Source organism: Macaca mulatta, chromosome 13 (assembly GCF_049350105.2).
Source record: "Macaca mulatta isolate MMU2019108-1 chromosome 13, T2T-MMU8v2.0, whole genome shotgun sequence".
NCBI lineage: Eukaryota > Metazoa > Chordata > Mammalia > Primates > Cercopithecidae > Macaca > Macaca mulatta.
The window spans coordinates 109622622-109636396 of NC_133418.1; the positions used below are offsets into that span (position 1 = coordinate 109622622).

At 40.0% G+C, this 13775-nt stretch overlaps 1 protein-coding gene across 2 annotated transcripts in view; it reads left to right on the forward strand.

Annotated features, from left to right (window-relative positions):
• Positions 1-13775, forward strand: part of NBAS (NBAS subunit of NRZ tethering complex) — a 390381-nt gene that overhangs the window by 231867 nt on the left and 144739 nt on the right. For both annotated transcript variants that reach the window (XM_015111744.3, XM_077960110.1), the window contains exons 37-38: positions 1278-1391; positions 1717-1840. In XM_015111744.3, coding sequence (XP_014967230.3) covers positions 1278-1391; positions 1717-1840 — 238 coding nt within the window. The remainder of the gene's footprint in view (positions 1-1277; positions 1392-1716; positions 1841-13775) is intronic.

A 13775-nucleotide genomic window follows, 5' to 3' on the forward strand; every position in this document is an offset into this window, starting at 1 on the left:
CTGTGATAACAACTATAGATTTTGTTTTAAGTAAGATGGAAAGCTTTTGGAGAATTTCGGCAATGCTGTTGTATGATCCAACTTTACTTTTACTATGCTCATTTAAGTGCTGTAGAAAGAGAAGAAAAGAGACAGTGGAATCAGTCCTCCCGATGAGAGAAGTGGGTAGTTTGAACCAGGGTAGTGACAAAGGCAGTGAGAAGAGGTTGGTTTGGGGATGTATTTTTTAGACCTGCTGGTGGTCTGGATGTGGAAGAAAGAGGAGACCTAAGGACGGTGGTCCCTACAGTTGGATAAGTGAAGATGCCGTTTACTGAGACGCTATTAAATCTCAGCTGTAATTTTTATCATTTGCAGTGGCAGCTTCATCGTTTACCTAGACTATGCTTGGCATAAAGTAACCACAGTAAACCTTGGAGGAATGGGTGAATTCCTTTTACTTGCCTTTCCCAGTAAGGAGCTTTGCAGTCTATTTGGAGAGAGCAAAACATAAAGACAGTTATCTATAATCTAGGCATACTACAGTTCTTGCTAATCTGCAGTGCTGGTAACAAGTCTTAAAGCCGTGTGTGGGTGGTAGTTGTGAGGGAGATGGGGATCATGAAAGGGACACAGTCATATCATCCTGCATCCATCTGGCAAGGATTCAGCAGGTAAGGTCTGAACTGGGCCTGGAAGGAAAGTTAGGATCTCACCGGGCAGTTGGCATGGCAGGACCCTCACAGTGGGAGAAAGACATAGAAGCGGGTAGGATGCCTAAAGCGGGCAGTTTGGTTGAGGCGGAAAGTTAGCCTTTAATGTAAGTTAACATTTAAAAACCTCAAATGATATTCCACGTAGTTTAGTTGTTAGGCTGTTGGTTGTTTGCCTCGTTCAGAGCTACTAAAGGATTTTTAAGCAGAGCAGCAACATGGACAAGATGATGTTTTCGAGTGGTTGTTCTGACTGTAGTGTAGAAAACTCACCATGTGAGCAACATTGACTGCTTCAGTGTTTCTCATTCATTGATGTCAAAGTGACCGGGAAAAGAAAAAGGCACTGCGGGGTGGGGTTGATGTGCTGCTCTTCGCATGTAGTAGTTATCCTTTATTCTCTGCTGGGTGTCTGTGACTCTGGCTCTCTTTTTAGGTCATGGGAAGCGCAGGAGGCATTCATCAGTTTCTCCTGAAATCAATCTTTTCTTCCTCCCTCTCTCCCTTCTTTCCTTGCTTTTACTACTTCTACCTCCTTGCCTTCTCTTTCTTTTTATCCATTGTTCTTTACTTTTTTCTTTTTAGGGTCAAAAATGTGGTGGTGCATATCAAATTGGAACTACAGCCAATGAAGATCTAGAGAAACAAGGGTGTCATCCTTTTTATGAATCTGTCATCTCAAATCCTTTTGTCACTGAGGTAAGGACAGTGTGTCTAAGAACATAGATACAACTGTCATGCTGTTGTAGACAGCAGAAACAAAAACTAAAATTTTCCTGAAAATGGGCTTTTTATCTTGGTTCTTACTCATGTTAATCATTGGTTTTTACATGTGTTTTTGGTATATATTATGACACATGAGATTAAAATCTGTTTAAAAATGTTTCATAAAAAATATGCTTTAGTTTCTGAGCAGTTATTCAGGTCACCAGAAAGCATAACATCCTATAATTGTGTTTTGTAAGCATATATTTGTAGGACAAAAGGCACCCTATTACATAGTGAAACTGCTTCTTTTATCTAGTCTGGAGGAACCTATGACACTTATCAGCTTGTTCCAGTGGAAAGTTTTGCGGAAGTATTGCTGAGAACTGGAAAACTGGCAGAGGCTAAAAATAAAGGAGAAGAAGTATTTCCAACAACTGAAGGTAAGAGAGAAGGTTCTAGTTCCTTGACAGTGTGTAACTCTAGGTGTACATTGTTAGCCAAGAATGTACGAATGAACAAGAGTTTAGAAAAGACATTTTTCAGTTTGAATTGCATAACTTGACACCATCATTCATTCATTCATCCATTTATTAATTTTGTGTAAAACATTTATTGAGAACCTACTGTTTTCAGGATTTGTACTTATATTGAGGATTTAAAGGGATGAATATCATTCCCATCTTTAACTGGCTAGTTATGTAAAGTGATTCTCATAGTGAATGGAAAAAATGCTCAATAAAATTTATTTCCTGATTTTATGCTTAATAGAATGTAGATCATATTTGATCTTCAGAATTTTCTGCTTGGCGGAATATCTTTCCATGTGGAAATTTTTGAAAAGAATTAAATGCATGCAAGTTTACCAAAGACAGCTTACAATTTATACCTTTTTTCCCTTTAGCCTCCTTCTTTTTAAGGTTCTAGGATAGTTTCTTTGACTGTGTCTTTTCAGTTCCCCCGCTCTCTGCTCTGCCATCCTTAGAGAATATCTCATAATTCAAAGGCTGCTAGAACTTCAGCTATCTTGTCTATATTTCAGATATAAGTGAGGAGGAAAAGGGTGACGGAAAAACAGTTTTCTTGAAAGTCCTATCCACAACTTGCACTTATTATTTTATTACTTATTAGTACTTTTTATTGTATTACTGGCCACCTCTTACTGCCAATAAGCCTGAGCGGTGCTGTCTGTTAACTGAGCACTTTGCTATGTAAGATAAAATTCGGAAAAATGCGTACAAGGAACAGAACTGCTAAATCCCCCCAAAAGCTGATACTATAGTTTATTTTTAGATTTTTTTTCTATCACTACTCACATGCTGCTGGGGCGAGGAGAGGCAAATACCACTTCCCTATCCACTGTGCGGGTCCCTTGAACACTAGAGGTTTTTACTACGTTTACCATATTTCTTCGATTCTGAGATTCATGTTTTTCTATCTGTCCCTCCGTTATCAGGGCATGTATCACAGTTATGGATATATTTATGTTTCTTTTCTTCTCCAAAAAGCTATTATTAAATTTATGGCACATCTTACAATTGAAATTGAGTATATATGAAAAGTATAGTCGTGTTTCTCTTTCCCTGTTTAATTATTATTTATTACTTCTTGCTGTTCTTTTCTTTTTATTGTCTTACATCAGTTGGCCCATGGATTAAATATGATTGGTTATCAAGGTAGTTTGTACAGATAGAATCTGAGCCCTTAAGAAAATACTAGGTTGGATGCAGACCTGTTATTTGGCATAATAATGGACTGAAGTAATAACCAGAACATTCGCAAACATTGGTTTATACGATATTTTTATTATTTAGTGTGTAAAGTGTGAGCATACCTTATTTTATTGTTCTGTGCTGTATTGCACTTCGCAGATACAGTGCTTTTTTAAAAATTGAAAGTTGATGGCAATGCTATGTCAAGCAAGTCTATCAGAACCATTTTTTCAACACTGTGTGCTCATTTCATGTCTGTGTCACATTTTGATAATTGTCACAGTATTTCAAACTTTTTCATGATTATTGTATCTGTTACAGTGATTTGTGATTAGTGATCTTTGATGTTACTCTTGTAATTGTTTTGGGGCACCATGAACTGCACCAGTGTAAGATGTAAACTTAATTGATAAATGTGTGTGTTTTGACTGCTCCACTGACCAGCCATTTTCCATCTCTCTCCCTCTTCTCGGGTCTCTCGGTTCTCTGAGTCACAACAGTATTGAAATGAGGCAAGTTAATAACCTATAATGGCCTATAAATATTCAAGTGAAAGGAAGAGTTGCACATCTCTAAAGTAAAAGCTAAAAATGATGAAGCTTAGTGAGGAAGCTGTGTTGAAAGCTGAGAAAGACTGAAAGCTAGGCATCTTGCACCAAGTAGTTAGCCAAGTTGTGAATGCAGAGGAAAAGTTCTTGAAGGAAGTTCAAAGTGCTGCTCCAGTGAACACACAGATTATAAGAAAGCAAAACAACCTTATTGCTGGTGTGGAGAGAGTTTTAGTGGCCTGGATAGAAGATCGGACCAGCCACAACATTCCCTTAAGCCAAAGTGTAATCCAGAACAGGTGCCCTTTACTGCCTGTAATTCTGTGAAGCCTGAGAGAGGTACGGAAGCTACAGAAGAAAAGTATGAAGCTAGCAGAGGTTGGTTCATTTTGAGAAATTGCCACAGTCACCACAACCCTCAGCAACCACACTCCTGATCAGTCAGCAGCCATCAACATTGAGACCCTTCAACTGCAAAAAGATTAGGACTTACTCAACGCTCAGATGATGATTAGCATTTTTTAGCAATGAAGTATTTTTCAATTAAGGTGTATGCAGGATTTTCTAGATATAATGTTATTGCCTGCTGATTACACTACAGTATAGTGTAAACATAACTTTGATATGCGCTGAGAAACCGATTAATTTGTGTGATACAATTTATTGCAATATTCACTTCATTGCAGTAGTCTGGAACAAAACTCACAGTATCTCTGAGGCATGCTTGTACATGTATGTGAATTTGAATACATCTCATGTAAAAGGTGTGGTTTACAAAAAGGCAAAATAATGGAAGCACATGGTTAAAGGTCTTAAAGATGGCTGCTTTCTTGGAGTAGACCCGCTGAAACTGATTGCTCAGTGTATTGAGGCTGCTGATCTTTTCGAGTGCTGTTTTTGGAGAAATGTTGAGTATGTAAGCAATTAGGCCCTTCAGAGGTGCATATTTCTGGGTTAGTCAGCCTCCTCTTCATAGAATCCTTACAGTGCTCAGCCATCTTTATGGTAGTTGATAACTAAATGATGAGACATCAAAATGATCTTGAGAAGTAAAGCAAATAGTGAGGTTTTCTTGTGGAGCTTTATGGAGTGGGGGAAACATACTTGAAGATGATCAGGGATCTCTTCCAGTTCCCTTTCTAACCGTGTGGACATTATTCACTGGAGGAGAGGTCCTCGAGCCACCTGTGTGCTAGGCCCTGTCCTAGGAACTTGGAATATAAAGTTGGAGACATTGTCCCTGTCTTCAACGGGCTTATAAAAGAGTTGGGGAGACAGACAGATGTGTGTGTGATAGGCACTATGACAGGCAAACCCAGAGGCACTGGGATGGTAGAAGTGGCAGCTGAGGGAGAAGGTGTTGTGAAGAGGCTTTCTGAAGCAGCCGATATTTGACTTGGACTTGGAAGGATGAATAAGGGAGGAAGTGGATAGAGAGGTGGGTTTGGGGCAAGAAGAAATGGGATATTTTAGGAAGATGGAGTAAAATTCATAGAGGCAAAGAAGATTTAAAAATTTATGATTTTTCAGGGATTTGTAAGCTATTCCAATACGTGGAGAGGAAGGGTATGTGTGGCCAGCCAGTGGAGAGATGAAGCCATAGTAGGCTGAGAAGAAATGCAAGGCTTTGTGAGTGAATTTAAACATTTTGAAGGAACCTTCTCTCAAAAGCTGTAGGGATTTCAAGCAGAAGAATATCATTCCATTCTTCTTTGCTTCCATTTTCTTATCTATAAAATGAGCATAACAGCCTGAATGTTCTGTCCTGGGCTGTTGCTCTCCAGTGGCACACTGATGGGCTCCCACATGTGTGCCTTTGCTCAGACTGGTCCCCTGACCTGCATGATTGTCCTCACTACCACCTTGCCCTGCAGTCGATCCAATTCAGATTTCACAATTTTTTCAAACTTACCTCTGTAGTTCTCCTTCCTGGTTACACTTTAGAATCTCTTAGGAATTTTTTTTTTTTTTTTTTTTTTGAGATGGAGTCTTGCTTTGTTCCCCAGACTGGAATGCAGTGGCAGCGATCTCCGCTCACTGCAAGCTCCGCCTCCCGGGTTCACGCCATTCTCCTGCCTCAGCCTCCCGAGTAGCTGGAACTATAGGTGCCCACCACCACGCCCAGCTAATTTTTTTGTATTTTTAGTAGAGATAGGCTTTCACCGTGTTAACCAGGATGGTCTCGATCTCCTGACCTCATGATCTGCCCGCCTCGGCCTCCCAAAGTGCTGGGATTACAGGCTTGAGTCACCGTACCCGGCAGGAAATTTTTAAGAAATACTGTGGCCCTAGAATCTGTTTTAGGTGATTTTTTTTTTTTTCCCCCAGAAACTCTGGAATTGGGCCTAGGTTTTTTTGTTTTGTTGTTTTGTTTTGGTTTGTTTGTTTGTTTTGAGACAGGGCCTTGCTCTGTCGCCCAGACTGGAGTGTAGTGGCATGATTGTGACTCACTGCAGTCTCAACCTCTTGTGCACAAGTGACCCTCCCACCACTGCCTCCTGAGTAGCTGAAACTACAGGTGCGCACCACCATGCCAAGCTAATGTTTGTTGTTGTTAATGTAGAGACCGAGTCTCCTCATGTTGCCCAGGCTAGTCTCAAACTCCTGGGCTCAGGCAATCCTCCCATCTCAGCCTCCCAGACCATGCCTGGCTCATACATCAAGTGTTTTCTAGAAAACCTCAGGGGATTCAGTTGTGAAACCATAGTCAAGACTATTTGGAAAGTTTCACTTCAGATATTAGATTCTCCCCAGCCTCGTGTGTCCATTCTTCATACTGAGACTTAACTGTCTGAGCTTCTCACCAGGCAGCACAGAGAAAGCTCCCTATGTCTTTTATGGCTGTGTGTGGTCTCTTCAACTTAGGGTTCAAACTCTGAGTAGCACATCTACTTCTCACTCTTTTATCCTCACAGCTGTGAGGATTTTCTATGTGGTAGGTGCACAATGAATGTCTCCTCACCATGATGAAAGTACAGCATGTCTATCGGAGTCACTGGGCCAGTGAACTGAGCGTATGCTCTTAGTGTGTCTGCATCCTAGTGTGTGTACTGTTCCTAGTCATGTCTATGGGATTTTAAGGGCCTGCAGTGATTTTTTGTCTGCCCTGGTGTTTCTTGAGATTATATTTTCTGACAATCAGATTTTAATATTTCACCAGAGAAAGAATCTAAGTCTATTAAGGAGTTAAAAATTTTAAATGTCATTGAATGATAAAAACATTTCAGAGCACTTACGATTTATATTAAGAAAACGTATTACTATACCATCAATATTAAATATAGAGGTGATTTTAATAATAATCTCTTTTATTTACATTTGGGTTTATAATTTATGAAGCATTTTCATATTCCCTATCACATTTTGTATATTTTGATAATTCCAATATATCTGGAACAGTTACCTTTGGCTATTTTATAGTATCAAATATTTGTCAGAAACTCAGCAGAATTGAAGAGTGATGTAGGTTATAAATGACACAGATTAAAAATTGTGGTAAAAAAGTAATTCTTGACTTTAGTTTAGAAGTAGGTCATAATACAAATTAAACTTCCTAACATAATCTGACTTTTTAGAACTTTTTAATAAAGTTGATGAAAAGATTTTTATGGAGACTAAAGAAAATTGGTCATTATTTATTTAGCTAAATGAATGATTTAATGGCTAATGATTTCAAAATCAATAATAAGGGCAACTTTCCTCTGTGAGTTTCATTCTGGAATTAAATATATCAGAGTGCTTTCCAGAGGCACTTACTTTGCACATAATTAGCCCTTGAAGGCTTAAGCAGTTTTATTTTATTTTTTATTTTATTTTATTTTATTATACTTTAAGTTCTAGGGTACATGTGCACAATGTGCAGATTTGATACATAGGTATACTTGTGCCATGTTGGTTTGCTGCACCCATCAACTTGTCATTTACAATAGTTATTCCTCCTCATGCTATCCCTCCCCCAGCCCCCGACCCCCTGACAAGTCCTGATGTGTGATGTTCCCCACCCTGTGTCCAAGTGTTCTCATTGTTCAGTTCCCACCTATGAGAGAGAACATGCTGTGTTTGGTTTTCTGTCCATGTGATAGTTTGCTGAGAATGATGGCTTCCAGCTTCATCCATGTCCCTGCAAAGGACATGAACTCATCCTTTTTTATGACTACATAGTATTCCATGGTATATATGTGTCACATTTTCTTAATCCAGTCTGTCATTGATGGACATTTGGGTTAGTTCCAAGTCTTTGCTATTGTGAATAGTGCTGCAATAAACATATGTATGCATATGTCTTTATAGTAGCATGATTTATAATCCTTGGGGTATATACCCAGTAATGGGATCTCTGGGTCAAATGGTATTTCTGGTTCTAGATTCTTGAGGAATCGCCACACTGTCTTTCACAATGGTTGTACTAATTCACACTCCCACCAACAGTGTAAAAGTGTTCCTATTTCTCCACATCCTCTCCAACATCTGTTGCTTCCTGACTTTTTAATGATCACCGTTCTAACTGGTGTGAGATGGTATCTCATTGTGGTTTTGATTTGCATTTCTCTGATGTCCAGTGATGATGAGCAGTTTTTCATGTGTCTGTTGGCTGCATAGATGTCTTGTTTTGAGAAGTGTCTGCTCATATCCTTTACCCACTTTTTGATGGGGTTGTTTGGTTTTTTTCTTGTATATTTGTTTAAGTTCTTTGTAGATTCTGGATATTAGCCCTTTGTCAGATGGGTAGATTGCAAAAATTTTCTCCCATTCTATAGGTTGCCTGTTCATTCCAATGGTAGTTTCTTTTGCCGTGCAGAAGCTCTTTAGTTTAATTAGATCCCATTTGTCAATTTTGGCTTTTGTTGCCATTGCTTTTGGTGTTTTTAGCCATGAAGTCCTTGCCCATGCCTATGTCCTGAATGGTGTTGCCTAGGTTTTCTTCTAGAGTTTTTATGGTTTTAGGTCTAACATTTAAGTCTCTAATCCATCTTGAATTAATTTTTGTATAAGGTGTAAGGAAGGGATCCAGTTTCAGCTTTCTACATATGGCTAGCCAGTTTTCCAAGCACCATTTGTTAAATAGGGAATCCTTTCCCCATTTCTTGTTTTTGTCAAGTTTGTCAAAGATCAGATGGTTGTAGATGTGTGGTGTTATTTCTGAGGGCTCTGTTCTGTTCCATTGGTCTATATATCTGTTTTGGTACCAGTACCATGCTGTTTTGGTTACTGTAGCCTTATAGTGTAGTTCAAAGTCAGGTAGGGTGATGCCTCCAGCTTTGTTCTTTTTGTTTAGAATTGTCTTGGCAATGCAGGCTCTTTTTTGGTTCCATATGAACTTTAAAGTAGTTTTTTCAAATTCTGTGAAGAAAGTCATTGGTAGCTTGATGGGGATGGCATTGAATCTGTGAATTGCCTTGGGCAGTATGGCCATTTTCACTATATTGATTTTTCCTATCCATGAGCGTGGAATATTCTTTCACTTGTTTCTGTCCTCTTTTATTTCGTTGAGCAGTGGTTTGTAGTTCTCCCTGAAGAGGCCCTTCACATCCCTTGTAAATTGTATTCCTAGGTATTTTATTCTCTTTGTGGCAATTGTGAATGGGAGTTCATTCATGATTTGGCTGTCTGTATGTCTGTTATTGAATGCTTGTGATTTTTGCACATTGATTTTGTATCCTGAGACTTTGCTGAGTTGCTTATCTGCTTAAGGAGATTTTGGGCTGAGACGACTGGGTTTTCTAAATATACAATCATGTCATCCCAAAACAGACAGTTTCACTTCCTCTTTTCCTAATTGAATACCCTTTGTTTCTTTTTCTTTTTTTTTTTGAGACGGAGTCTTGCTCTGTCACCCAGGCTGGAGTGCAGTGGCCGGATCTCAGCTCACTGCAAGCTCCTCCTCTCGGGTTCACACCATTCTCCTGCCTCAGCCTCCCGAGTAGCTGGGACTACAGGCACCCGCCACTTCACCCAGCTAGTTTTTTTGTGTGTATTTTTTAATAGAGACGGGGTTTCACCGTATTAGCCAGGATGGTCTCGATCTCCTGACCTCATGATCCGCCCGTCTCGGCCTCCCAAAGTGCTGGGATTACAGGCTTGAGCCACCGCGCCCGGCCTGAATACCCTTTGTTTCTTTCTCTTGCCTGATTGCCCTGGCCAGAACTTCCAATGCTGTATTGAATAGGAGTGGTGAGAGAGGGCATCCTTGTCTTGTGCCAGTTTTCAAAGGGAATGCTTCCAGTTTTTGCACACTCATTATGATATTGACTGTGGGTTTGTCATAAATAACTCTTATTATTTTGAGACACATTCCATTAGTACCTAGTTTATTGAGAGTTTTTAGCATGAAGTACTGTTGAATTTTGTCGAAGGCCTTTTCTGCATCTATTGAGACAATCATGTGGTTTTTGTCATTGGTTCTGTTTATGTGATGAATTATGTTTATTGATTTGCGTGTGTTGAACCAGCCTTGCATCCCAGGGATGAAGCCCACTTGATCGTGATGGATAAACTTTTTGATATGCTGCTGGATTCGGTTTGCCATTATTTTACTGAAGATTTTCACATCGATGTTCGTCAGGGATATTGGTGTAAAATTCTCTTTTTTTGTTGTGTCTCTGCCAGGCTTTGGTACCAGGATGATACTGGCCTCATAAAATGAGTTAGGGAGAATTCTCTCTTTTTCTATTGATTGGAATAGTTTCAGAAGGAATAGTACCAGCTCCTCTTTGTACCTCTGGTAGAATTCGGCTGTGAATCCGTCTGGTCCTGGACTTTTTTTGGTTGGTAGGCTGTTAATTATTGCCTCAATTTCAGAGCCTGTTTTTGGTCTATTCAGAAATTCAACTTCTTCCAGGTTTAGTCTTGGGAGGGTGTATGTGTCTAGGAATTTATCCATTTCTTCTAGATTTTCTAGTTTATTTGTGTAGAGGTGTTTATTGTATTCTCTGATGGTTGTTTATTTATGTGGGGTTGGTGGTGATATCCCCTTTATCATTTTTTATTGTGTCTATTTGATTCTTCTGTCTTTTCTTCTTTATTAGTCTTGCTAGCAGTCTATCAGTTTTGTTGATCTTTCCAAAAAACCAACTCCTGGATTCATTGATTTTTTGAAGGGTTTTTTGTGTCTCTATCTCCTTCAGTTTTGCTCTGATCTTAGTTATTTCTTGCCTTCTGCTAGCTTTTGCATTTGTTTGCTTTTGCTTCTCTAGTTCTTTTAATTGTGATGTTAGGTGTCGATTTTAAATCTTCCCTGCTTTCTCTTGTGGGCATTTAGTGCTTTAAATTTCCCTCTACACACGGCTTTAAATGCGTCCCAGAGATTCTGGTACCTTGTGTCTTTGTTCTCATTGGTTTCAAAGAACTTATTTATTTCTGCCTTCATTTCATTATGTATCCAGTAGTCATTCAGGAGCAGGTTGTTCAGTTTCCATGTAGTTTTTTTTTTAGTGGTTTTGAGTGAGTTTCTTAATCCTGAGTTCTAATTTGATTGCACTGTGGTCTGAGAGACAGTTTGTTGTGATTTCTGTTCTTTTACATTTGCTAAGGAGTGTTTTACTTCCAATTATGTGGTCAATTTTAGAATATGTAGGAAGTGGTGCTGAGAAGAATGTATGTTCTGTTGATTTGGGGTGGACAGTTCTGTAGATGTCTATTAGGTCTGCTTGGTCCAGGGCTGAGTTCAAGTCCTGGATATTCTTGTTAACCTTCTGTCTCATTGCTCTAATATTGACAGTGGGGTGTTCAAGTCTCCCATTATTATTGTGTGGGAGTCTAAGTCTCTTTGTAGGTCTTTTAGAATTTGTTTTATGAATCTAGATGCTCCTATATTGGGTGCATATATATTTAGGATACTTAGCTCTTCTTGTTGAATTGATCCCTTTACCATTATGTAATGGCCTCCTGTGTCTCTTGATCTTTGTTGGTTTAAAGAGTGTTTTGTCAGAGACTAGGATTGCAACCCCTGCTTTTTTGTTTTGCTTTCCATTTGCTTGGTAGATCTTCCTCCATCCCTTTATTTTGAGCCTATGTGTGTCTCTGCACGTGAGATTGGTCTCCTGAATACAGCACACTGATGGGTCTTGACTCTTTATCTAATTTGCCAGTCTGTGTCTTTTAATTGGGGTGCTTAGCCCATTTATATTTTAGGTTAATATTGTTATGTGTGAATTTGATCCTGTCATTATGATGTTAGCTGGTTATTTTGCCCATCATTTGATGCAGTTTCTTCATAGCATCAATCGTCTTTTACAATTTGGCATGTGTTTGCAGTGGCTGGTATCAGTTATTCCTTTCCATGTTTAATGCTTCCTTTAGGATCTCTTATAAGGCAGGCTTGGTGGTGACAAAATCTCTCAGCATTTGCTTCTCTGTAAAGAATTTTGTTTCTCCTTCACTTATGAAGCTTAGTTTGGTTGGATATGAAATTTTGGGTTGAAAATTCTTTTCTTTAAGAATGTTGAATATTGGCCCCCACTCTCTTCTTGCTTGTTGGGTTTCTGCCGAGAGATCTGCTGTTAGTCTGATGGGGTTCCCTTTGTGGGTAACCTAACCTTTTGCTCTGTCTGCCCTTAACATTTTTTCCGTTATTTCAACCTTGGTGAAACTGACAATTATTTGTCTTGGGGGGTTGCTTTTCTTGAGGAGTATCTTTGTGGTGTTCTCTGTATTTCCTGAATTTGAATGTTGGCCTGCCTTGCTAGGTTGGGGAAGTTCTCCTGGATAATATCCTGAAGAGTGTTTTCCAATTTGGTTCCATTCTCCCCATCACTTTCAGGTACACCAATCAAACTTAGATTTGGTCTTTTCACATAGTCCCATATTTCTTGGAGGCTTTGTTTGTTTCTTTTTACTCTTTTTTCTAACCTGATCTTCTTGCTTTATTTCATTAATTTGATCTTCAATCACTGATAGTCTTCCACTTGTTCGAATTGGCTACTGAAGCTTGTGTATGCATGATGAAGTTCTTGTGCCATGGTTTTCAGCTCCATCAGGTCATTTAAGGTCTTCTCTACACTGTTTATTCTAGTTAGACATTTGTCTAACCTTTTTTCAAGGTTTTTAGCTTCCTTGCGATGGGTTAGAACATGCTCCTTTAGTTCAGAGAAGTTTGTTATTACTAACCTTGTGAAGCCTACTTCTGTCCACTTGTCAGAGTCATTCTCCATCCAGCTTTGTTCCATTGCTGGCAAGGAGCTGCGTTCCTTTGGAGTAGCAGCAGTGCTCTGGTTTTTAGAATGTTCAGCTTTTCTGCTCTGGTTTCTCCCCATCTTTGTGGTTTTATCTACCTTTGGTCTTTGATGTTGGTGACCTACAGATGGGGTTTTGGTGTGGATGTCCTTTTTGTTGATGTTCATGCTATTCCTTTCTGTTTGTTAATTTTCCTTCTAAGAGTCCGGTCCCTCAGCTGCAGGTCTGTTGGAGTTTTCTGAAGGTCCACTCCAGACCCTGTTTGCCTGGATGTCACCAACAGAGGCTGCAGAACAGCAAATAATGCAGAACAGCAAATATTACTGCCAGATCCTTCGTCTGGAAGCTTCATCCCAGAGGGGCATCTGCCTGTATGAAGTGTCTGTTGGCCCCTACTGGGAGGTGTCTCCTAGTTAGGCTACACGGGGTCAGGGACCCACTTGAGGAGGCAGTCTGTCCATTCTCAGAGCTCAAACAGTGTGCTGGGAAAACCACTGCTTCCTTCAAAGCTGTCAGACAGGGATATTAAAGTCTGTAGAAGTTGTCTGCTGCCTTTTGTTCAGCTATGCTCTGCCCACAGAGGTGGAGTCTGTAGAGGCAGTAGTCCTTGCTGAGCTGTGGTGGGCTCCTCCCAGTTCGAGCTTCTGGGCCACTTTATTTACCTACTCAAGCCTCAACAATGGTGGACGCCCCTCCCTCAGCCAGGCTGCCACCTGGCATTTCACTCTGAGACTGCTGTGCTAGCAGTGAGCAAGGGTCCATGGGCATGGGACCTGCCGCACCAGGGAGGTGGGAGAATCTCCTTGTCTGCCGGTTGCTGTGACTTTGGGAAAAGCGCAGTATTTTTGGCAGGAGTGTCCCGTTTTTTTTTCAGGTACAATCTGTCATGGCTTCCCTTGGCTAAGAAAGGGAAATCCCATCACCCCTGCACTTCCCGGGTGAGGCGA